The sequence below is a fragment of the Peromyscus maniculatus genome, chromosome 4 (assembly GCF_049852395.1).
Source record: "Peromyscus maniculatus bairdii isolate BWxNUB_F1_BW_parent chromosome 4, HU_Pman_BW_mat_3.1, whole genome shotgun sequence".
In the NCBI taxonomy this organism is placed as follows: Eukaryota; Metazoa; Chordata; class Mammalia; order Rodentia; family Cricetidae; genus Peromyscus; species Peromyscus maniculatus.
Genome location: NC_134855.1, coordinates 90,404,108 through 90,429,919, shown reverse-complemented (window position 1 = coordinate 90,429,919; position 25,812 = coordinate 90,404,108). Strand labels below are relative to the sequence as shown.

Sequence of the window (25,812 nt, the reverse complement as noted above, 5' to 3'; positions counted from 1 at the left end):
AGCCAGTGTTGAGAGGCTTTTGCTCACTGAGAATGACTTTTTTTTTAAAAAAAAAAAGGAACTGGCAGATAGACTTTGATCCACTACCTTAAAAATGATGTTTGATGGTTTCCAGGTTCTCCTCCCGCTGGTTGACCAGTACTTCACCAACCACCGCCTTTACTTCCTGTCTTCTCCTCTAAAGCCACTTAGCAGCAGTGGGTATGCTTCCCATAAAGAGAAAGAAATGGTAGCCAGGTGAGTCCATGGAATCAAGAGAGGCCCTCTATGTTAGTCAGCTTGGAGTTACTGTAACAAAATGCCTGATATAAGTAAAGCTAAAAGGCTTAGTTAGCTCCTAGTTCTGAAGTTTCATGTCCAGGATGAGTAGACACTTTTCTCTGATCCTCTAGTAGGGGGTCCAGATGGCAGTGATGGGAAGCTCACTCTGAGGCAAACTGCTCAGCTCATAGACAGAAGTCCAAAACGGCAGGATCCTAAGATCTCCTTAAGGGCATGTCCCATTGACCTAAAAACCTCCCACTCAGCCCCATCCTCCAGGCATCCCTAGCCTCTCAGTACCCCAGTAGCAATACCCTAGGACAGAGCTTCTAACACATGGGCCCTGGGAGGATATTTGTTCAAACTGCCATTCTCAGTGCAAATGTGGTTTATATAAGACATCAGCGACCTGGAAACTGAATCACAAGTTCTTTGTAGAAATGATGCATAACCTGATAATTAGTCATTGATTACCATTTTGATTTGAAAATTTTTATATTTGTGCATATCTTGGTGATCTTAGGAACTAATAGAATTGCACTCTTTGGGGTGTTCATGGGGGCTTGGGAAACATGCAGATATACAGGTAAATTACTCTGAAATAATGTTGTGAAGAAGGCCAAAACCCTTCTGAAGCTTGGGGGGAATTAAACACATAGCACTAAGGTATACACTGCTTTCTTTCACCTCCTTATCAAGTATGCAGGATTAGAATTTTTAAAACACAGCTCTTACAAGTCTGAGATTTGAAAAATAGAACTATATGATTCAGTCTAAATGTTTATTCAGAAGTTTACTCAGAGCTGAAGGGGTGACTCACTGGGTCACTTGCTGCTCAAGCATGTGAACCTGAGTTTGGATCTCAGCATCTATGTAAAAAGCTGAGTGTGGCTGCATGTGCACCTGTAACTCGATGCTATAGGGGGCTAAGATAGGAGAATCACTGGAACATGCAGGCCACCAGCCTAGCTCCACAGTTAGTGACAGACACTGTCTCTAAAGGACTAAGGTAGAGAGTGATGAAACACTAGACATTCTCCTCTGACAGCCAGATGCACAGGCATGTGCACACACACACATACACATCAGCCTACCGTCCTCTAGACATAAGGCAGGGATACTTTAATGGACCTTAACATAGGGGAAGCTTCGTAATGAGGCTGAGAGTTGCCTCTAACATGCTTCAAGTTCTCTTTGTTTGATCAATAAAAGGGCAAGTGTGGATTAGACTTCCAAATAGCAAAGTAAAGAGGATAGTGAAAGTCTAAATACTCTCCTTTGACAGACAACATAAACATTGTCCTGGATAAGAGCTCCACCACTATTGCACTCTTTGGGAGTATATTCAGCTTGAAGATTTCCCTAACATTTACTAAACACTCTGTATGGGATGGGCACTGAGATTAATTTTCATATGCAAGAGTTATTGCCCATCTGAGTAAATATGGTTGTGAAACCTCACAATGTGTTAAATTGAAAGTCCTACCTGTGTCTTATGGTCTTCATTTTATAAATCAAGACTCTGAGCACTTAACTTCACTCCAGAACCCAAAGTGTCATAGGTGGTTAAGACTGAAAATTCAGTCCTCACGACATTGCGTGCCTCTTCTCTACTGTGATTACTTAATGTCACTCAAGACAGAAGGAACCCCATGCTGCCACAACAGGATACTTTGGAACCAGGTACTGACCCCAAGACCTTATACCTTGAGGTTGAACTAATGTGTTCTCTAAGAAGCTAGGGAGATGAAGGGCCATGTGAGACATTCAGATAATCCAACAGAGGGCAGCTGTGTCTGTTTTCTTCATCTGTTGATCTTAGACTATTAATTCATGGAAATGTAACATTTGTTCAACCAGGCACCATTTGTCGTGGCTGGAATATAACCTAGAGCTGATGAGCCTTGCAAATAGCTTCCAAATCCACCCGTGAGCTGGTGTCTCCCACAGAAGCAGTGGTGTTTGTGCTGTGCGGGTTTGCCCTGCCAGACTCGTCCCCCTCCTTTCTCTTACTCCCCCCTCCCCCGCGCCCCCCCCCCCTCCCGTGTGCTTTGGTTTTCGTGTAGTTTCACCCTAACAGACTCTTTTCTTCTTTCTTTCCTCCTGTTCTTTTACTCTTTTTTTTCCTTTGCTTTTTTTTGGGGGGGGAGGGGGGGTGGCTGGGAGGTTGTTTGTTTGTTCATTTGCTTTTGAGACAGGGTCTCAATGCGTAGCCCTGGCTGGCCTACCATTCACTATGTAAGTCAGGCAGGCCCTGAACTTACAGAAATCTGCCCGCTTCTGCAAAATGCTGGGATTAAAGGGACAGCTCATGGTTTTGGTTTTTTGGTTTTTCTTAAAGACAGAACCTCCGCAGCCCAGCCCCAGCTTATCTAAAAGCTACCAATTCTCTTGCCTCAGTCTCTAATACCCACTAGATTCCTTCTTATTGAATCCTTTGTCCTTGGTCCACCTCATCTTTAATCTGATGCCTTTCACAGCGTAGAGTTTCTAGGTATGAAACATTTCTTTTGAAATAATTTCATTTTATCTCTTTATCTTTGTCTTTTTTTTTTCTTTTTGAGATAGGGCCTCTCTCTATAGCCCTGGGTGTCATGGCTAATAAGGTTTGTGCCACCATGTCACCAGGCCAGTCTTTATCATTTTTAAACTCTGAGAGGGCAGAGAGCCACCTGGGAACTGTAGCCCTTTATTGTTTTGAACTGAAGGTAATTAATTGTCTTAATTGGGGTATTTACTGCTGTGATAAAATACCATGATCAAAAGCAACTTGGCGAGGAAAGGATTTATTCCATTCTACATTTCCAGGTTAACAGTCCATCACCCAGGGAAGTCAAGACAAGAACTCAAGGCAGGAACCTAGGGGCAGGAACTGAAGCAGAGGCGTGCTGCTTTTGGCTTGCTCTTCATGGCTAGCTCAGTCTGCTTTCTTATACCTTCAGGATCACCCACCCAGGAATGGAACCCACACATCATGCTTCCACATCAATCATTAGCCAAGAAAATTCCCTACAGAGTTGCCTATAGGCCCATCTTATAGGGTCATTTTATCACTTAAGATTCCCCCTTTCCAGACACATCTCTGTTTGTGTCAAGTTGACAGAAACTAACCCTATAGTAATTCTTTTATTTAAATCATAGACTCTTGAGAGACTGCAACAACTTTTTGAAATTTTAGGTGCTGGCTTTTGCAAGTCTGAGAAAACACTTCTGATTTCTTTTTTTTAATAGCTTATTTATTTTTATTTTACATACATTAGTGTTTTGCCTGCATGTATATCTGTGAGGGTGTCAGATCTTGGAGTTACAGACAGTTGTGAGCTATCATGTGGGTCCTGGGAATTGAACCTGGGTCCTCTGGAAGAGCAGTCAGTGCTCTTAACTGCTGAGCCATCTCTCCAGCCCCACTTCTAACATTTGACAGTGAGGGGAGCCACTTCAGTATCTAATCCTAATAGCCCAACCATGTGCTTTAGGTAGAAAAAACATTTGTTTTCAATTTCTACAAAATGTGTGTTCATCCACTTGAAGTGTTTTCAAATTTCTGAGTTGTTCTTCAACATTTGTAAAAGAACTGTTTGGTTACAGATGAGAAAGCCAACACAGAGCAGAGAGCACTGAAGGATCTTCACCAAGACAGCCTAGTTATTCACAGGCCAAGCACAGAACTAAGCCATCAACAATACAGGTTGCACTGTTCAATGCTTTCTTCCCATCCAGCTCCATGAATTCACATCAAAAAACAGAAGCCCATATTAGTTTCGCATTAGCTGCCAAGTTTCCATTGACTCACTATGAATTCTCTTAAGCTCTACACCAGGGAGATTCTGACTTATTTTCACTCATCAATGGTGACATTGGCTGTAATTTTCCAAGATAGCCCAGAAGAATCCAGGATTTTAACTGACAGGTTATCATCCCTTAAATTGATGGGGTTTCATCAACCAGCACTAGGGATGCATTTCTTCTCTGTTTGAGTAGTGCTAAGGAGACTTCTGTCCTGTGAGAGGCAAAGATCTCCAATGACAAGTTATGACTGTGAGCCCATGACTCCAGCTGAGTCTGGTAGAGCTTCATGGTCTGCACCACTGTCTTATCCCTGCTTTCTCTATTGGCCCTCTTTCTGTCCCCCACTTCCTGAAGGGAATACAAGTTCTTATCAAGCCATGCTAGTACCAAATGTCAGAGTTCAAAATACTCTGCTCCAAAAAGTATCAGCCACACATGTGGACTGTAGTCACAGTACCCCTGGGTGGGGTCAATTGGCAACATACTCAGAAACATCTACAGGGCTCCTTCCTAACTACACAAGCCTGTAGCCAGAGTTTTCCTGCCTTGCCCACAGTCAGGACAAATCTTTGTCACCCGCCAGTCCCACAGCCGCTCAGACCCAACCAAGTAAACACAGAGACTTATATTGCGTACAAACTGTATGGCCGTGGCAGGCAATTTGTTAACTGTTCTTATAGCTTAAATTAATCCATTTCCATAAATCTATACCTTGCCACGTGGCTGGTGGCTTACCAGCGTCTTCACATGCTGCTGGTCATGGCGGCGGCTGGCAGTGTCTCTCTGCCTCAGCCTTCTACTTCCCAGAATTCTCTTCTCTCCTTGTCCCACCTACTTCCTGCCTGGCCACTGGCCAATCAGTGTTTTATTTATTGACCAATCAGAGCAATTTGACATACAGACCATCCCACATCACAAGGCCTTCTCAACTACAACTGAAGTATAGTCAGCCTTCAAGGGTCTTCATGGTGTAAAGTATAAGTGAAGCATAGCGAGGAGTCAGAAATACAAACAACAGCAGCAATTGTAATAATAATAATAATAATAATAATAATAATAATAATAATAATAATAATTGCTTCCAAGTTCCCAAGGACCCAACTAGGGCAGACTATAGACTAGCAAAAGATAACAGCAAGAATGGACTTTTTTTAAAAAACTTTTTATTGATTCTTTGTGTATTTCCCATCATGCATCCTGATTCCACTCATCTTCCCATCTGCTCACTTCTGCCCTCTGCCCTAGCAACCTCCCTCCAAAACCAAACTTAAAAGTAAAATTTTTTTTTTTCTCTTAGTTACTTAAGCTTTATTTTTTTTTTTTTTATTATTTTATAACACCATTCAGTTCAACATAATAGCCACAGAAACCCCTGTTCTCCCCCTCTCGCCCACCCCTCCCCCCAGCCCACCCCCCATTCCCACCTCCTCCAGATCAAGGTCTCCCCCGAGGACCGGGGTTGACCTGGTAGACTCGGTCCAGGCAGGTCCATTCCCCCCTCCCAGACCGAGCCAAGTGTCCCTGCATAAGTCCCAGGATTCAAACAGCCAACTCATGCAACGAGCCCAGGACCTGGCACCAATGCACAGCTGCCTCCCAAACAGATCAAGCCAACTGACTGTCTCACCCGTTCAGGTGGCCTGATCCAGTTGGGGGCCCCTCAGCCTTTGGTTCATAGATCCTGTGCTTCCATTCATTTGGTTATTTGTCCCGGTGCTTTATCCAACCTTGGCTTCAACAATTCTCGCTCATATAAATCCTCTTCTTACTCACTAATTAGACTCCCAGTGCTCCACCAGGGGACCAGCCGTGGATGTCTGCCTTCAGATTCCTCAGTCCTTGGATGGGGTTTATGGCACCACTATTTGGGTGTCTGGCCATCCCATCACCAGAGTAGGTCAGTTCCTGCCGTCTCGCGACCATTGCCAGCAGTCTTTTGAGGGGGTATCTTTGTGGATCTTCGTGGGCCTCCCTAGCTCTCTGCTTCCTCCCCTTCTCACCTTCTCATGTGGTCTTCTTTTACCATGGTCTCCTATTCCTTGTTCTCCCTCTCTTTTCTTGATCCAGCTAGGATCTCCCACTCTTTCCCTCGACTGTCGCCCTTCATTGTTCCCACTCATGACCAGGCTATTCATGTAGATCTTGTCCATTTCTCCGTGTCTTTTTTTGGGGTCCCATTTTCCAGGTAGCCTCACTGGTGATGTGAGTAGCAGTCTAGTCATCCTTGTTCCACATCTAGCATCTTCCTATGAGTGAGTACATACCATATTTGTCTTTCTGAGTCTGGGTTACCTCACTCAGGATGATTTTTTCTAGATCCATCCATTTGCCTGCAAACCGTGTGATGTCGTTGTTTTTCTCTGCTGAGTAGTATTCCATTGTGTATATGTGCCACAATTTATTTATCCATTCTTCAGTTGAAGGGCATCTAGGTTGTTTCCAGGTTTTGGCTATTACAAACAATGCTGATATGAACATAGCTGAGCAAGTGCTCTTGTGGTATGATTGAGCATTTCTTGGGTATATGCCCAGGAGTGGTATAGCTGGATCTTGGGGGAGATTGATTCCCAATTTTCTAAGAAAGCGCCATATTGATTTCCAAAGTGGTTGTACAAGCTTGCATTCCCACCAGCAGTGGAGGAGAGTTCCCCTAGTTCCACATCCTCTCCAGCATAAAGTGTCTTCAGTGTTTTTGATCTTAGCCACTCTGACAGGTGTAAGGTGGTATCTCAGAGTTGTCTTGATTTGCATTTCCCTGATGATTAGGGAAGTCGAGCAATTCCTTAAATGTCTTTCAGCCATTTGGAATTCCTCTGTTGAGAATTCTCTGTTTAGTTCTAAAGCCCATTTCTCAATTGGACTGTTGGTCCTTTTGATGTCTAATTTCTTGAGTTCCTTATATATTCTGGATATCAGTCCTCTGTCAGATGTGGGGTTGGTGAAGATCTTTTCCCATTCTGTAAGCTGTCGCTTTGCCTTGTTGACCGTATCCTTTGCTCTACAAAAGCTTCTCAGTTTCAAGAGGTCCCATTGATTGATTGTTTGTCTCAGTGTCTGCGCTACTGGTGTTATATTTAGGAAGTGATCTCCTATGCCAAGGCGTTCAAGACTATTTCCTACTTTTTCTTCTAGCAGGTTCAGAGTAGCTGGATTTATGTTGAGGTCTTTGATCCACTTGGACTTAAGTTTTGTGCACGGTGACAGATATGGATCTATTTGCAGCCTTCTACACGCTGATATCCAGTTATGCCAGCACCATTTGTTGAAGATGCTTTCTTTTTTCCATTGTACACTTTTGGCTTCTTTGTCAAAAATTATATGTCCATAGGTGTGTGGGTTAATGTCAGGGTCTTCAATTCGATTCCATTGGTCCACATGTCGGTTTTTATGCCAATACCAGGCTGTTTTTATTACTGTAGCTCTATAGTAGAGCTTGAAGTCGGGGATTGTGATGCCTCCAGAAGTTGTTTTATTGTACAGGTTTCTTTTAGCTATCCTGGGTTTTTTGTTTTTCCATATGAAGTTGAGTATTGTTCTTTCCAGATCTGTGAAGAAATGTGTTGGTATTTTGATGGGGATTGCATTGAATCTGTAAATTGCTTTTGGTAAGATTGCCATTTTTACTATGTTAACCCTGCCTATCCATGAGCATGGAAGATCTTTCCATTTTCTGAGATCTTCTTCAATTTCTTTTTTCAGGGACTTAAAGTTCTTGTCATATAGGTCCTTCACTTGCTTGGTTAGTGTTACCCCAAGGTATTTTATGTCATTTTTGGCTATTGTAAAGGGTGATGTATCTCTAATTGCCTTCTCAGCTTCTTTGTCCATTGTATATAGGAGGGCTACTGATTTTTTTGAGTTGATCTTGTATCCTGCTATGTTGCTGAAGGTGTTTATAAGCTTTATCAATTCCTGGGTGGAATCTTTGGGGTCACTCAAGTATACTATCATGTCGTCTGCAAATAGGGAAAGCTTGACTTCTTCCTTTCCAATTTGAATCCCCTTAATCTCCAAAAGTAAAATTTTTTTAAAAAAAGAAAAAAATTGAAAAATCTCAGTGTAGAAACTGTAGTGTGGCCCAGTGAGTCACACAGTGTACCCTTTAGTCTTTACTTGTAAGTGTTCATTGCAATGAGTCATTGGTCTGGTTCGAGGCCTCTGGCTTCTGTTACTCACTCAATACTGGGCCCTCACTGGGACTCCTCTTGGACATCCTGTTATTGTCTTGTATCATAAAGATCCTGTAGCTTTGAAAAATGTACTTCTTAAAATGTTTTTATATTTCAAAGACTCCTATTCCCAACTCTAACCATTAACATTTTTTCTAATCCTGACACTTTTTTTCCACCTTCCAACTAAAGCTTTACACTCCACTTGAAGGCAGCAAAATGATTTACAATTCATTGCAATGATAGAGAAGCAAAGTGCCTTTTAGGGTCCTCATCTTTTTTTCTCCACATTACATGAATGCACATTTCAACATATGGTACCTAGCACCAAGGAAAGTTTACACAGGGCCACTGCCAAGTACTCTTCTCTGTTGTTGGTTGTTTTTGCTCTGTTGGCGGGGGCACCACCCAGCTTCCAAATAAATCACACATGGAGGCTTGTTCTTAATTATAAATGCCCAGCTTTAGCTTGGCTTGTTTCTAGCTTTTCTTAACTTAAATTATCCCTTCTACCTTTTACCTCTGGGCTTTTTCCTTTTCTTCTGTAATCTTACTTTCACTCTTACTCCATGGCTGGCTGTGTAGCTGAGTGGCTGGCCCTTGATATCCTCCTCTTTCTCTGGCTACTTCTTTTTCTTCCCAGATTTATTCTGTCTGCCTGCCAGCCCTGCCTATCCTTTCTTCTGCCTTGATATTGACCATTCAGCTCTTTATTAGACCATCAGGAGTTTTAGATGGTCTAATGTGTAACACAGCTTCACAGAGTTAAACAAATGTAACATAAACAACAGTAACACACCTTAAAATAGTATTATATAACACTTCTTATTACAGAGGGATTTTTTTTAGTAGGGTGGAGTTGCCTACAAGGAACATTCATGATTTTTCACAAAAACAGTATAGTATGAACCACGTGATTTCCCTAAGTGTGGTTCCAGAGACTCTTCCAGAGGACATGGTGCATCTCCCTAAAGTTCCAGTCTATGCGCTGTTTCACATGTGAGGGCTTGAAGAACAGGGTAAAAATCACTTCTTGAGTCTCTGTGGCTTTCTGAATTGCAACCTTTTCTGCTTTAGCCTGTTCTGCAAGCTGGCTGCTCTCGTGAGACACAGGATCTCCCTCTTCGGTAAGTGAAGGGATGTGTTGCTGAAGGCAGCAAGCCTTCCTGTAATTATCTTGAGCTTCCATTTTGCCTTCATTTGTGGATCCCTTAGAAAACCTGCACCTTGGGACTGAGGTGTCACCTAAATTCTCCATAGAAAATTGGTATGAAGCATGATTAATGACCTCTCTACCCCTTTAACAGCTCACATTTTCCACACCAATGAATGTTTTAAGCTCTGCCCCTGACATCCATCATGAAGCAGAGGCTGTGTCAGACTAGAGATAAATGCCTGGTTCCTGAACACAGACCTGGCACTTTGTGTGTTGCTGGTTAATTATACTGGGGTATGTCTGATGCATATTAAGAAGGCTGCGTTTAAAAGCCAGGCTGGGTTTGGAGAGTCACAGGTGATGTTTTTTATTCTAGGGAGTGATTCAACTACAATGGTGAGCTGCCTTCACATCTTAGCTCAGACACTTGACACAAGGTAAGTCTGATGCTTTCTCTCCAGTCCTTCCTTATGACTACCTCTCTGGCTCCCCAATAGGCAAAGAGGGCCTTAGAAGTCAACAGTCCGCTTCTCATACCCACAGTACAGACCTATTGTCATGAACCATCTTAAATCTAAAACAACTGATCAGTTCTTAATTTCGCTTACTGAGTTCATTTGTCAGAAGGTAAAATGTATAACATAGCAACATTCAGTTTGTACTTAATTGTACATGCACGCACGCACGCACGCATGCGCACACACACACACACACACACGCACAAGTAGAGATATCTGGTAGGTGGTGAAACCCTCATCATCCTGAGAAATGAACAATATCATTTTGAGTTCAACGTGGCCAGGAAAATGTAGGGATATCTGACTTCAAAAGAATAATACAGGAAGCCAGGGAAAGAGTCCAGCAGATAAAAGCACTGATGCCCAGGGTTGACTTACTGTGACTCATATAGTAGAAGGAGAGAATTAACTACCAGAAATCATCCTCTGGCCTACACACCTACACACATACATATGCATAAATAAATAAATATAATAATCAAAATACATCAGCTAGCTGGTGAAGTAATATATGTCTATATTCTTAGCATGTAGAAGACAGTCAAAAGGATGCCAAGTTTAAAACTACCCTTGGATTTATAGTAAAACCCTGTTTGTGAGAAAGAGGAGGGTTTATATGAGCAAGAATTGTTGAAACCAAGGCTGGATAAAGCACAGGGACAAATAACCAAACGAATGGAAACACATGAACTATGAACCAAAGGCTGAGGGTCCCCCAACTGGATCAGGCCCTCTGAATAGGTGAGACAGTCGATTGGCTTGATCTGTTTGGGAGGCATCTAGGCAGTGGTACCAGGTCCTGGGCTCATTGCATGAGTTAGCTGTTTGAAACCTGGGACTTATGCAGGGACGCTTGGCTCAGTCTGGGAGGAGGGGACTGGACCTGCCTGGACTGAGTCTATCAGGTCGATCCCAGTCCTCGGGGGAAACCTTGATCTGGAGGAGGTGGGAATGGGGGGTGGGCTGGGGAGAAGGGGAGGGGGGCAGGAAGGGAGAGAACAAGGGAATCTGTGGCTATTATGTAGAACTGAATAGTATTGTAAAATAAAAAAATAATAAAATAAAGAAATAGAAGAAAAAAACCTATTTGATAAAAATAAAAGATATAGAAAAGATGGCTGAACAGGAAAGGAAATTTTATTTTTTTAGAAAATACATAATTCTGGTAATATTAACATACATGATATTTTCAAAGAAAGAAATAGTAAAAAGACCCAATAGGAGTTCTTTTGAACATGCTTATTAAGAAAAGTCCTTATGCTGGATGTGGTGGCACATGCCTCTAATCTCAGTATTCAAGAAGCAAAGGCTATATAGTGAGACTTTGTCTCAAAAAAAAAAAAACTAAATAATAAGGTCATTATCAGAATCAGGAAGAGGACATGCCCTTCAAGATCCAATGCAAAAGAGAACCACCTTCTAAAGAGAGTGACGCAAAGATGGCAATCTGTGACAAACTGAAGGCCATGAAAAATAATAAGGGCTACAGAGGCTCAGTGGGTAGAAGCGCTTGCCCTCCAAGAATGAGGGCAGGAGTTCAATACCCCAGGACCCACATAAATGTCTAGGGGTTGTAGTGACTCATCAGCACTCATGAAGACACAGGATACCCAGAGCAAGCTGGCTAACTAGACTAACCAAATTACTGAGCTCTGGGTTCAAATAAGAGACCTTGCTTCAATATGTAAGGTGGAAAGTGATCAAGAAAGATACCCAACATCAGCCTCTGGCCACCACACCACGCAGCATACCCATGCAAAAGGGTACAGGTCATTACAGGAGGTCTCTAGTCTTCAAGTTGTAGGCAAGGGTGTTTATAAGAAATTAGAGTGGCCAGGGTCTGTACCAAAAGATGGCAGAGGCTGGGTACAAGTCAGTGTTGTTCTTGGTAACATTTGCCAGTCACCCATTGCAGAAGCAGTGTTCAGAAAATTGGCAACTGATAAAAATGTTTCAGATAATTGGAGGATAGACAGTGCAGCTTCATCCACCTATGAAGTGGGGAACCTCCCTGGCTTTCATGGGCAGAGCTGTATGAGAAAACATGGCATCCCCATGAATCACATTGTATGGCAGATTACAAGAGAAGACGTTGCAACATTCGATTATATGTATGGATAAAAGAAATCTGAGAGATTTGAATAGAAAAAGTAATCAAGTTAAAACTGCAGAGATAAAATTGAGCTACTTGGGAGCTATGATCCACAGAAATATCTCATTATTAAAGATCCTTATTATGGCAATGACTCTGACTTCGAACTGGGGAACCAGCAATGCCTCAGGTGCTGCAAGGCCTTCTTGGAGAAGACTCACTAGATGGTCCTGCCCACCACCATTGAGCAACTCACCAGAGCCATGGCCAAGGGTGGTGGCAGTCCTTAGCCCCATATCCCACGTAACTTTTCAGCTGACTTACTGTATATCTCTAAAATAACTGCAGGTGAAAATTAGATATATGTTCAGAAGGATAAAAATATTGGAGTAAGACAGTTTGAGGTGTGGCTAAGCCTTCTTAGACTAATTGAACCTCTCTCACTTTGCCCTAATTATAAAATAGTGAAATAAAAAAATATGAAACAAAATAGAACCCAATAAGTAAGAATGGCCTACAAGGTCAAGGTCAGCCTCTAAGCCCACCCAGTCTGATAGTCTGGTCTAACTAGAGTGTGTGCATGACAGGCATCCAGTGGTGCCATTTGCTCGCCTTATACCTCACCTCTCTATCCTAAACTTTTGTGACAATAATTCCATCCATATTAACATTGGAAGAGTTTAAACTCAGACACACTGAAGACATTCAAATATTTGAAAGAGAGGAGAAGCTGGATGTGATAATGCAGGCCCGCAATTCCGGAAGGCTATCCTGGGCTACACAGTGTAGATGGGAGCAACAGATGGGTAAAATGAGCATTTTTATTCTTACTTGGTTTTTGTCTAGTGTTTTTGAGCTTTGTTCCTGTTTGAGCCACTTTGCCTCTTTTAAAAAAAGGTGTGCTTTAATAGTGGTATATTTGTAGTGTTCCTTATCATTTTAAAAACTTACAGGCAAGTATAAGTAATTTTAGTGCATTTTCAGAAAAGTGACCTCAAATTCATATGGCTATATGTCAGAAAAGAATGTGAGTTAAAGACAACTGAAATAGAAATCTGGTATAAGCCTGCTTTCTTATTGACAAATGAAAAAAATATATATCTGAAAAAAAAGAAATTAGAGCAAACTTAGCTGATAGCCTTTACTGTCCTGGTATGTGTGATAATTACCAAGAAAACTTGGAAGATAAAGAGCATCTTCCCTTGAAGCAATTCTGTCATCATTTTCTGAAGAAGATGTTGAAATGTGGAAGATTATACTTATGCTTATAGGTTTTATTCCAATTTTACATTTTATGAAATAGTTCTGAGGGGAGAAATTAGCTGCTCTTAGCTTCTTAAGTTCTCAGGGCGTGTGTCACTGTCCTTTGCCCCAGCGACCTGATAAAGCTGGCCTTATAAAGGACTGGCTCTCCCTTTTCTCTCTTTTCCTCCAATCTAGGACTGCTCTGCAGACTAAAAGGAGTGCAGCCTTCAAGCAACTTCTCTCCTCTCTTCCCCATTCTCCTCCTCCTACATACTACACATAAAGGATCTTGACCCCAAGTGAATTGTGGAAAAGGCTCACTCCTGTCCTTTCATTAGACAGTAACAGAAGACTAGGCAGCGGCAGCATTTAGCTCACAGAGGAACTAAGACCAGTTTCATCTATCTCTGTGTGTCCTGAGGAGTTCAGCAATGAGCCCCACAAGCCAAGCCCGTCATTCAGTCACTAACCAGAGAACCATGTAGTACAGGTTTCTTTTCCAGGTGGAAACAGACATCTTCAGTGCACCTGACACATTCTCGTCTGGTGACCAGACTACCAACTGTCTGCCCAGTTTGCCCACAAGTCACCACCATGTAAGGGGAGGTTGATTGCACGGTCCAGTTGTGCCCCTGCCTTTGACTCTTGTGTCCTTACAGGACCGTCATGAAGTCGGGCTCAGAGCTGGTGAAAGCTGGGTTGCGCTCATTCTTTGAAAATGCAGCAGAAGACTTAGAGAAGACTTCAGAAAACCTGAAGCTGGGGAAGTTTACCCATTCCAGAACGCAGATCAAAGGTGTTTCTCAGAATATTAACTACACCACAGTGGCTCTGCTTCCCATCCTGACATCCATCTTTGAGCACATCGCTCAGCATCAGTTTGGGGTGGATCTACTCTGTGAGTCCTATTGCTGTTTGTCATCAATGTCTATGCACTGCCACAGACAGATGTGAGACCCACTCACTTATGTTGACCTTGAGGGCAGAGTAGAAAGGCAGATGTCCCATGCTTTTCTTAGATTTAAAAAAAAATGAAGTGATAGACTCTTAAAAAAGGAAAAAAATCCCTTAATTTGAGTATAGAACATTCATCTTTTTTCAATTGCATTATGAACCAGTTTCCCACCTGCTTTTCTAGCTACCAGCTATTATGCTTCCATTTAATTTGAAAAGGTTATCTGAGCAATGAGCCTCAGATTCTGCTACCAGGGTTTCCAGACACTGTGCTCCATGTTAATTTACTCGTTGGTACCAGGAGCAAAGGAAAGGCTAAAATCTCATCTTTTTTCAACTTGCAGTTGGTTTTATTTTGCTTTGTACTTAGCAGTGTGTCCAGCCCCACCCCACCCCCATCCCCACCATGTTCATGTTATGTCATCAAGCTTCAGTATTGCTTAAACACTGCCATATGATTTAATTTAGTCAGTTGTCAAACTGTGTCTTCCATCAGTTAGTCCCACTAGGTCGGAGTTTTATGTCATAGAAACAAGGCAGTTCCTTGGTTAGAAAATAAAATATTAAATTAGTTCTGGTTTTGCTGAAGTAGTCCTAGCCATAAAATGAGGTCTAGATGTGTCTGGGGGTATGATGCCTGCTGATGACATTCTTTGTGTTCCTTCAGAACTCCCTTCCCTTAGAAAATAAGGGAAGATCATGACACTATTTGGCTAGTTTTTTTAAATACAGCAGAAATTTTTAAATAAGCAAATTTGAGAACTTGCTCTCTCTCTCCACCCTTCCTTCTCTTCCTCTCTTCCTTTCTCTCTCTGTCTGTCTCTCTGTCTGTCTGTCTCTCTGTCTCTGTCTCTGTCTCTCTCTCTCTCTCTCTCTCTCTCTCTCTCTCTCTCTCTCTCTCTCTCTCTCTGGCTCTCCCTCTCCCTCTCCCTCTCCCTCTCCCTCTCCCTTTCTTCTTTTCCTCTCTCTTTCCCTTTCTGAATAAGCATGGCAGTTGTATAGACCTTCTTAGGAAATGATCAAACATGACATGGAAGCTTCAAGTTTTATTCATCCTTTGATCCAAAGGAAGACAATATCACCCTTGGTAAATTTTGAATATAGTCTTCCTTTATTGGATATTATGGAGGTGCCATTGGCCAAATGATTCCTTTCTCCAAGAAGCTTTGTGATCTTGATCAGCAGCTCTGCAAATGACCTGGGCAGCTTTGGTGGAGCACATGTTCCTATCAGTGTTTCCCAGCAGCTAGCAAAAGAGTGTCTGGTTTGATGAGTGTTTCATGAATTTACAGAGGCAGGGAGGAGGGGAAAGGAGAGAGGAGTCGTCTGCTCTTGACTGATGCCTGCCTTAATATTTTTCTTCATGGGCTTTTCCATGTGTTGGAGATGGAGCTGGGGTTGATATTTGCTTATGACCTCTCTTCTTTGTTTCAGTGAGTGACGTGCAGATTTCATGCTACCACATTCTGTGCAGCCTCTATTCCCTTGGGACTGGGAAAAACATCTATGTTGAAAGGTAATTAATTTTTGCTTGCTTGTTTCTTCAGTTAAAACATGTGGCTCAGAAAAATATTGTTGGGGAGGGGGCATTACCTTCTGCCTAACCATGTGCTGAACAAGGACAACAATAAACATGCAAATGTGAACTTAGGATAGCCCAGGAATCCTGAGCCCTACCCAAAGAACTATAGGCAGCCAAGGAATGCCAAGAACAGGAGAAATAGTCTTTCCCTGGGAAGAGCACACCTATTGGTTATTCAGTACTAAACACTCAACCCTAAAAACATGTATACAAGTAACATTATGCAGACTGAGAACTGAGAGTTTTTAATTTATGTTTGAGAACACACACACACATGTGTAACAGCAATTATTAAAAAAAAATAGTCCATGAATTTGAAAGAGGGCAAGAAATGGCATATGGGTTTAGAGGAGAGAAGAGAAGTGGGAAAATGATGAATACACATATAAAATTCTTAAAGATTAATAAAATATTAAGTAAAAATTTATTTTCCCTCACCACTTATACTAAAATTAAAAAAAAAAACACTTAACATCTGTTTTTCAGTCCAGCCAAACATAAATATTCACTGATCAGAAGTGGTAGCTTTACAGCTGAGTTATGAAAATTTTGTAGCAATGTAAAGAATCATAATGAGGTTAATCAGATCAAAGGCTTCTGTGGAGAAAGCTACTGAATATATATGGCTACAGGAGCTATAAAATCCTGCAAAATTTTATGCTGGTAGCCAAAAAATGTTGAAAGCATGTCTACTTCATTATCACAGTTTCTGACTAGCTTCCAGAGTTCCTGTGGTTAGAGCTTGCTGAGACACTCGGGGACCTAAGGCAGTTGCTTTAGTGTTTAATGAGTCTCTGTGTGATACACCCTTGAACCTTTACCATTCTCAACTGTCAGATTAGCTACAGTTTTAAACAATGCACAGTTTGGCACCAGAAAAGCTATCTGATAATCTTGAGTCTGAACAAGCTTATCTGTAGATATTTTAGGTTCTAATTTTGCCTCTGTAATCTGCCTGTGGCAATGGAAGCTTTAGCGACCCCTAGCTTTTCAAAGTCAGATACAGTGTGTTGCGTTGTTCTATTTATTTACCAGGGGTAAAATCAGAATGATAAAACTTCTGGACTTAGCTTTATCCTTGAAGGACTGTTTCCCTTTTCACCTATCAAATAAGCAAGCCTGGAAGAATTTGATCTGTTCCAAGTAATTTATTCTGAACACTCCTTGGGATCTACTTATCATGAACCTATATATGAAGCTTGTATCAAACACCCTAAAACCTGACCCTCATTTCATAATGAAACACACATATATTAAAATAGTGTCAGTCAAACAAAATGAGAATTTATCCCCTTAAAGAACTTAAGATCTAAACTAGTGGATTGAAATCTGGCTTAGAGATAAATTGAAAACAAATCTATTTCATCACAACCATAGTTTCCAAATGGCTTTCAGGGTTCACGAAGCTAATTGAAGAACTAATGATTAAATATGCTTTATGATTATGTCTTTACATTTGCCTGGCTTTCCATAAAATATGGAGAAATAATTTTGTCATATATATACATATATATATGTATATATACACATGTATTTATATATATTGAGGGTGTGTGTGTGTGTGTGTGTGTTTCAATACAGGGTTTATCTGTGTAGTCCTCCTGGATGTCCTGGAACTCACTCTGTATGTAGTCCAGGCTGGCCTCAACTCAAGAGATCCAACTGCCTCTGCCTCCTGAGTGCTGGAATTAAATGTGTGTCACCACATCCTAGCTTATTGATTCCCTAGAACTGGAATTACAGATTCTTGTGAGCCACCATGTGGTGGTTGGAATCAAACCCAGGTTCTCTGGAAGAACAGCCAGTACTCTTAACCACTGAACAATCTCTGCAGCCCTGAGATGAAATTTTAAACATGTATTTTTAACCAATAGAATCAATACAATGATTTTCCCAATTAACTCAGAATTTCACTTAGGGGAGATATCTCAATTAAAGATATCTTAAAGAGATATTAAAGAGAGAGAGGGCACATGGACACCAAGGAACCTTATATAATTTTTTGTACAAATTTCTACATTTTTCTTTTGAAAAAAAAAAAGCAAACAAAAGGTCAACTCTAAAATGTCAGACCAGAAAGATTTGTACCTCCATGGCTTTTTGTACTTTATTCACGTTCATTGCAGAGTTATTGCTCAACTACAGGACTGGGAATGTGTGTGTTTGTGTTTTTTATTCTACATCTGCATAAGACTAGCTAGCCGGGAATAGACTAAAGAGATTCAACAACTGAAAAACTAGAGACTTAGAATCCCAGAAGCGTGCTGCTGGCACAGCTAAAGGGTATTGTATGTCTGTTTTCTTGGTTTTAATTGTGAAAGGCATGCTAGTTCACAAAACAGAACCCAATAGTACAGAACGTTGTCAAGTTCAAGTCTGCCGTTTTCTTTACCCTGTGCAACATCCGATTCAGGTTCTGGCTAAGCCGAGTGAGGAGCGGGTGAGACTCTGCACACTGAAGTCAGGGAACTTTCTGAGAGAGTTAATATATGTTCATCCTCTGGAGAATTTAGGGCTGCAGCTATAAGACAAGTTCCTATTCATCCTTCCACGCCATTGTACCCCTGCAGTTTCTCCAGTCTGGGTACGGATGACAGGAATGGCAGGCACATACCGTCCTCAGCCCCAGCTCTTACTCTGCAAGATGGAAGCTCCCTGTGTACACATTGTCTACCAGGTCTTCCATGGCCTTCACATACCCTGAATGCTCACTATTTCAAGCAACTTCTAACTCCTGTATTTACTTCTAAAGACCTCCTCACACTCTTCTAATTCTAGAAAGTATGGATTTGGGGGTTTTTATTACTGTGGTTGGTTTTTAAATTCATTTATTTCACATATGTGAGTGTTGTCTGAATATATGTCTGTGTACCACATACATGCCTGGTACCACAGGAGGTCAGAAGAAGATGTCAGATGCTCTCGAAGTTACAAATGATTATCAGCAGCCATGTGCATGCTGAGAATCAAATCCAGGTCTTCTCAAAGAGCAGTCAGTGTCATCTCTAAGGACCCATCTGGAGAGTGTGTTTTTAATCTCTGTACCCTCACTTGATTTGGTAGCTACTTTATGGTTTTGGGTTATGATACATATTATAATTTCATCATAGATCCAGACTCCTTTTCAATTTCCTAAATTTTGAGTTTTATGGAGAAACATGTAATAAAACCAGCATTTCTCTACTACCTTTGTATAAACTGATGTCATGAATGCTCCATGGTATGGTTAAGGGGAAGGTTTTTCTTGTAGATATAAGAGAGAGAACAACCAGATGCATCTAGCAGAGTCCAGAGAAGACAGAAACAGTAGCAGAGTAATCATGGCCAGCAGACTGGACCTGGCCATGAGAGAAACAGGAACAAAACACAGAGATAGGGAGCAAAACACAAAAAGAGAGAGCCTATGGGGGCTATTTCATTCAAACCACAGTATTATTATTAATATACTGTGATTTCTTTGTCTGTGTCCCTGACAATAGGCATTTGAGAGACTTGCTGTCACTGCATCATGGAAATATAGTTAAGATATTGACAAAGAAATCCTCATAGTTGGGAAATTGGGAAGTAATATACTGAAATACATATTGAAACCTTTCCAATCAGCCACCCTTGACTTACCTATCATGTGAAAAATACTCTACTTGGCAGTAAAGGTTAAAGAAAAACAAGTAGCTTCCAATGATAAACTACAAGTTCTCTCTCTCTCTCTCTCTCTCTCTCTCTCTCTCTCTCTCACACACACACACACACACACACACACTCTCTCTCTCTCTCTCTCTCTCTCTCTCTCTCTCTCTCTCTCTCTCTTTCTCTCTCTCTCACTTTTGGTTGCTATGGAGATAACTATGCAGCCCATACCCTGCCTGGAAGCTTTGCCCACACCTTCAAGCTTTGCCCACACGTACAAGCTTTGCCCACACCTACATTGCCTCCTGGGGACACTAATGACTGGAGAAGTCTATGCCTGGCTCCATCACTCCGTGGGTCTGGAGGCCCCAGGTCATTCTCTCTGACATTTCACAGCCAGAATTAATTGTCAGACTTCTGGGTTTTACTGTGTTAGCAGCAGCTGGGCCAGGAGAGCTCTTATTTATCTCTCTTGGATGAACAGCTAATTAGCATCCGCATGTGCTCCTGACTAGAGAATGCCCTGTTGAGAAGTTGGTGTGACTCGGATTGTTCAGTAATTAATATCAGAGAGGACAGGGCCATGTCCCCATCACTGCAGCCCTATACAACTGGGACTTCTCAACTCTTTTCTCCCCCTAAGACTTACCTTTATAGCTGCCTAACTTTCCAAACACCCACGATCATGAGCTCATAACTTCAATTTCAGTAAAACCACAGAGCAAGTGGAGAAGCCACGAGTTTGGCACCACTTCCCAGTATCAACTAAAATTTGCCCTCAGACTTGGGATTGTGTCTGATCATTTCATACCCAAGTGTCTCCCAGATTCTCTTCCACCTGTGTTTCCCCCTGTGACATCCCTTTCCCCATCATTCTTCCTTATTCTCTTCTTTGAAAGCAATACAGAAGAGACATCCTGTAACTTCTTATTGACTACTCTGCTGGTAAACACTGTGAAATGACCCTTCGTGGACTCTTTCTCATTTTACCTCCTTGTCCTCTGAGGGTACTGGCCATTTCAGATCTGAAGTGATGGTCTCCTCAGGCTGGACTGTCCTCTTGAACTTGGCAAATAAGAAAGATGGGGTGCTGAGAACAATTGAGGAAAATGGGCCTGACTAGAGGATGCTCAGAAGAGGGGCCTTAATCTCGGTGGTTTACACAGCTCTCCCTCTTCCCACTGACGCATCTCCAGAGGAGACACAGGCAGCATTGGTACACAGGCACGGGGTCTCGGTTTGGCCCAAGGGTACTGCTCTGTCTGCGAAGCCTACCTGGATTAGGGGAGGGGGCCAGAAGGATTCTGACAGCCAAACCTTTCTCTGGAGGACAAAGATGTGCATCAGCTAGGAGGTGATGGTCTGACTGAGGACATGACCTTCAGGAAGGATTTGAAAATTATCTTCTTACATACTTCATAGCAAATAAGAGGTCCATTTCATAGAAGCCAAGCCTGAGACGATAAAGGGGAATAATTCACTTCTATTAGCTATTCTTCAGAGTAGTTTAAAACATCCCTTTTAAAATCAGTTTAGTAACTGAGTGAAGCCTGAGTGGGTTTTTTCCAGCGAATCCAAAGCTTTATGCCCACTCAGCCACCTCTGCCTTTCTCCTCCCTCTAGTCAGCACATTAGTCTTGCATCTCAAGCAGGGCCATTCTGTACTTCCTCAGGCTGCCCTGCAGACTCCAAGTCTACTCCAATGGCCTTATCCAGTCATTTTATTCAGAAACAGTTTGGATTACATTTTTAAAGTTCAACTCAAATGCATCTCTTACTCTAACAAAGCTGCAGGTTGAAGCTATTCTTTATGATTAGTTTGGAAAGATCCGGCTTTTTGAATTGCATTGTATCAGGGTTCTGTATAGAATACATGTTCTATCTTTGGTCTATATTAGTGAGAAAGGACTTTCACCATCTAGCAGACAAAGGTTAAGGCCAACATGGCTTACTCTTCTGTAAAAAAAAAAAAAAAAAAAAAAAAAAAGCAAGCTACCACCTCTATAAATCCTTGTTACCTACTTTCAGAGAATCTATGCTTTTGACATTCCAGCTTCTTGGTGCTGTTGAAATTGTTGGTTCTTGTCACAGTGGTGAAGGGTGACGAGCACACAGTCTTGGGGACAGGTTGGGAACTGGAAGGAATCCTACAACTGACAATCTGTTCCACAGATTTACGGCATTGACTCTTGGTTCCAAGTTCCTTCTCCAGCAAGCTGTTATTTCCATGATGGTCCTATAATAGCCCCCACAGTATATCATATTATCTTACCACAAACTAGGTTCAAAGAAATGAACTCACCATTAATATCTGCATAAAGATTGGGAGAGAAAGTGCATGCATGCTTTACAGTGCCTCAGGATGCCCAGTACATTAAAACAAAAGGAAGTAGTGTGAGACATCCTGAGATGGGGACCTAACTGGTGTGTGGGGCCGGCATATAGATGGCATCACTTCTAAATGGACTTCTTTGTTTCCAGGCAACGTCCTGCTCTTGGAGAATGTCTGGCTTCCCTGGCAGCTGCCATCCCAGTGGCATTCCTGGAGCCTAGCCTTAACCGCTATAATCCCCTCTCAGTCTTCAACACCAAGACTCCCAGGGAGCGGTCTAGTAAGTATCTTCTCACGGAGATCATCAACCCAGGGGAAGAGCCGGGAAGGTGGCAGGGATGGAACAGCAGTCCTGCAGTCTGGTGTTTTATGTGGTGTACTCTTAGCTACTTTTCTTGTACCAGATAAAACACCACAAGGAAAGAAATTTTACTTTGGCTTGTGGTTTAAGGCAGAGAAGGCATGCAGGAAAAAGTATGGGGCAGCTTATCACACTCCATCCGCAGTGAGAAAGAGGAGAGACGAAAGTTGATTCTCCAGTCACTTTCTCATTGGTTTGTTTATTTGTTCGTTTGTTTGTTTGTTGTCAAGACAGGGTTTCACTATGTAACCCTGGCTATCCTGGAACTCACTCTGTAGACCAGGCTGGCCTCACACTCACAGAAATCCACCTGTCTCTGCCTCCCGAGTGCTGGGATTAAAGGTGTGCACCACCACATACTTTCTCCATTTTATTCACTCTGAGACCCCAGCGCATGGAATGATGCTGCCCACATTCAGGGTATGTCTTTCCTCCTTGGCAAAACTTCTCTGGTAATGCCTTCACAGGCATACTTACAGGTGATTCTAAATCCCATCAAGTTGACAAAGTTAATCCTCACAATGTAAAAGTAGGTCAGCGGGTCAGAGTTAGGGACCAGATTATGTCTCTATCTTGTTCGAGAAATGAGCTTGAATGAGACTTTTTTTGATAGCTCTTTCATACAATGAGGAGACAGTCTAGTTGGATTCTAATTTCCTGCCATCTCAAGACCTTGTGGTCTCTTATCTGCCCCAGGTCTCCATTTCTGATCTGTACCTGGGGATATGACTACCTTAGAGTAGGTTTTATTCAGAAGGGCATCACAACAGGGCATATGCACACTAATAACCTAAGTATGTTCTTCAAGAGGAGGCTATGCTTCAAAGAATACTGAACACATATTCTCTACCATCATGGAAAATAAGACATTGAATAGCACCAGAAGGAATTGTAGTTATACAAGGAAGAGGCTTTGTTAACAGGAGCATTGACATGCACTAAATTCTATAATAGAGATTGATAAACTATATGCATAGGACAATTCTAGCCCATAGCCTATTTTGATAAAGATTTATTGGAAAACATCCAATAGTCATTAAAGTCCAAATCAAGTTTTATCCTCCTTCTGGAGAGCGAAAAGAAAGGTCTTCCTTTTTGGGTTCAGTGTGATATTAGTTAAACCTTGTTATGGGGAGCCCACTAGAGATGACCACTCAGACACAGTTTATAGCCCATTGAAAGTCTTTATTCCAGCTAGGACTACACTCAAATGTATTGCCAAGTGTTTAAGGTAAGGGGTTTAAAAGGCAAAAACCACATCCTGATATCTTGCTGGCAGCTGCACGGAGAGATTTTGTACAAGCAAACAGTTTAACAGAAGCTAAGATAAGTGATTAGCTGGAGAGGAAGGTTTGCACAGAAGATAAGTTAGCTGTGGCATCTTGATCTCAGGTTCCTACAATAGAGTTGGGAAATTTTCCACAGCATTCTCCACCAAGAAGATCAAATTCTAGTTAAACCTAAAATGGCCTCAACAAGAATACAAAATGGAGGAAACTCCATACTGTCTTGCCCTGTCACAAGATGACAGACTAAAATAGAAAATCTTCCATATCTATCTTTAATAAATCTTGGGTTCCAATAGATGAAATCTGAAGCCCAAACTGCATAATTATAGACCTAGTTGATGTTAAGAGAAAGAAAGATACATAGTAAACCATTTTAAATTAGAATCCATCCCATCTTGAGCCAAGATTTTCTTAAATGATGGATATATACTACAAATGAATGGCTACACTTCATATCAATTCCATTTATTTCAAGTATTATTTCTCAAACTGTCATGGGGTCCTACGCATACCTTGTCACCACTGTCCTTCTAACCTAGAGTGCAGAGTGCCAAACCACAGAAGCTTTATCCCCTCTTCCTACTTATGTCACATACTAAGAACATCCTGCCTCTAGAAAGGGTCCCCAGAACAATTTAGGTAGAATTATTAGAACTAGAATAACAGTGGAGACTGGAGGTTAGTGTAGGCTTTGATATATGCCACAGGTATTCACCAGTAGAGATAAGGGAAGTGGCTCTTTCTGGCAGACAGAAACCCATTTAACAGGTTCTGAGAAATGCTGCATGTAAACATGTGCAGCCCGAGTTAAGCCCAGACTGTCATTTAGGGACACCATTGCCTTTTAGGGGGACTGAAAGTTCCCTTGCACCTAATTCCTTTCTCCACCAGTAACACACTGTGAGACTTGGCACCCTAGTCTCCTGCTTTCACCATTGGTTTAAATAAGCATAAAGTGAATGCTGAGTGTGTATGTGGCTTTTTAAAAAATCATATGTGCATCAATATGTATTTTGGGATACACAGAATTAGCTGGAGAATGACTGATAGCTTAGTGGACTGTAAGATAGCAGACTTCATTCATTACAAAATGGGTGGCCTAAGGCGCAAAGGAGAGGAAGGGATATTTAAGTTGACAAATGATGGCGTGTTTTTTAAATGAATGAACTGATTTATAGTATCAAGCCTTGCATCAATTGGACATCTCTATTAATTGATGATTGGTGTTGTGCCAGTAGAGTTAATTATATTAAAAGCCTCAGCACTCTAAGAACCTGTAGCATTTTCTTATCCAGAATTAAGATATACCTAAGAAAAGGTTAATACTGTTTTGTGGCACTTTTTCAAAATGGCAGAAATCCTTAGTCACATGAATGTAGCCTATTAATCAGAGTATTGGGTTGACGGAAACATCTGGTCACTAGCCACCTTGCTTACCTTCCACATCCTGATGGAATAATCAACCACCACAGAGAAAAGAGGTCCAATTCCATTGTAAGTCATCAAGGAGCTCTTTGGGTAAAGGGCTTCTAGGAGAACATGATAGTACTCTAGGATCATTGTGTCAAAGACCACCAAGCCCCACCACTGTCACTGGTGTTGCTAACTCAGCAGACCTAGAGTAGGGCTTGAGGTCCTGCATCTCTGATGTGTTAGCTGAGAGGAACCCACCATGAGAAGCATTATCTATGAACTACAAGGGCAGTGTGTTCTAGTGACTTTACCAACACTCTTGTGTCTGCTGCTAGCAGAACTCATTTGGGGCTGACTTCAGTTAGCTAATTCATGAGAGTTCACTGAGCTTATTGTGTGGCATTTGGAGCACAAAACACCTTCTGAATCATAAATGTTGGTTCCATTCAAAGGCCAATTATTGTACATATAAATAATTTCTAAAGGTCATTATCATGACTCCAATGCACCAACTATTAATCCCAAAGATGGGAGGAGAAAGACCACCAACCCAAATCATCATAGCCAAATTAATTAAAGAAAGCAACTAATTAAAGGGCGATTTTTTTAATTATGTACACAGGCTGTCTCCCCCTAAGGCAGGGTTTGAGAGGTCATCCTTGGATATGAGGAAAATAAGGCTTTTATAGCTCAAGCGTAGGGGGGTTCCAAATGGTGGATTTGGTGAGCAAAATAGGTAAGGTTATCAGAGCAAAACATAAGCATAACAAGTTAGTCCTAACAACCTCCTGAAATAAAGACATGGTTGCAAGGTGGACATAACAAGGTAGCCGTAACAACACGAAGTTATAGCAAGATAGTCATAGGTGGTCATCTAACCTTTCGAAACAAAGGTAAGGTTGCAAGGTGGTTATAAACAACTTTTTGAAAAAAGACATGGTTGCCATTCCTGGAACAGGCAGTACCAGGACCATTTATAGTTAAGGGTACAGGTAAGGTATAGTCCAATCCTTGAAAAACAGAT

The 25,812-nt window shown here is 41.7% G+C and overlaps 1 protein-coding gene and 1 pseudogene across 1 annotated transcript in view; both read left to right on the top strand.

The window, feature by feature from the left end:
• Positions 1-25,812, top strand: part of Ryr3 (ryanodine receptor 3) — a 535,270-nt gene that overhangs the window by 426,419 nt on the left and 83,039 nt on the right. Inside the window, exons 60-65 of the mRNA XM_076570297.1 lie at positions 116-237; positions 9,297-9,346; positions 9,752-9,812; positions 13,890-14,128; positions 15,619-15,700; positions 21,875-22,005. Of these exons, the coding sequence (XP_076426412.1) occupies positions 116-237; positions 9,297-9,346; positions 9,752-9,812; positions 13,890-14,128; positions 15,619-15,700; positions 21,875-22,005 (685 nt within the window). The remainder of the gene's footprint in view (positions 1-115; positions 238-9,296; positions 9,347-9,751; positions 9,813-13,889; positions 14,129-15,618; positions 15,701-21,874; positions 22,006-25,812) is intronic.
• Positions 11,746-12,868, top strand: LOC143272755 (low molecular weight phosphotyrosine protein phosphatase pseudogene; annotated as a pseudogene).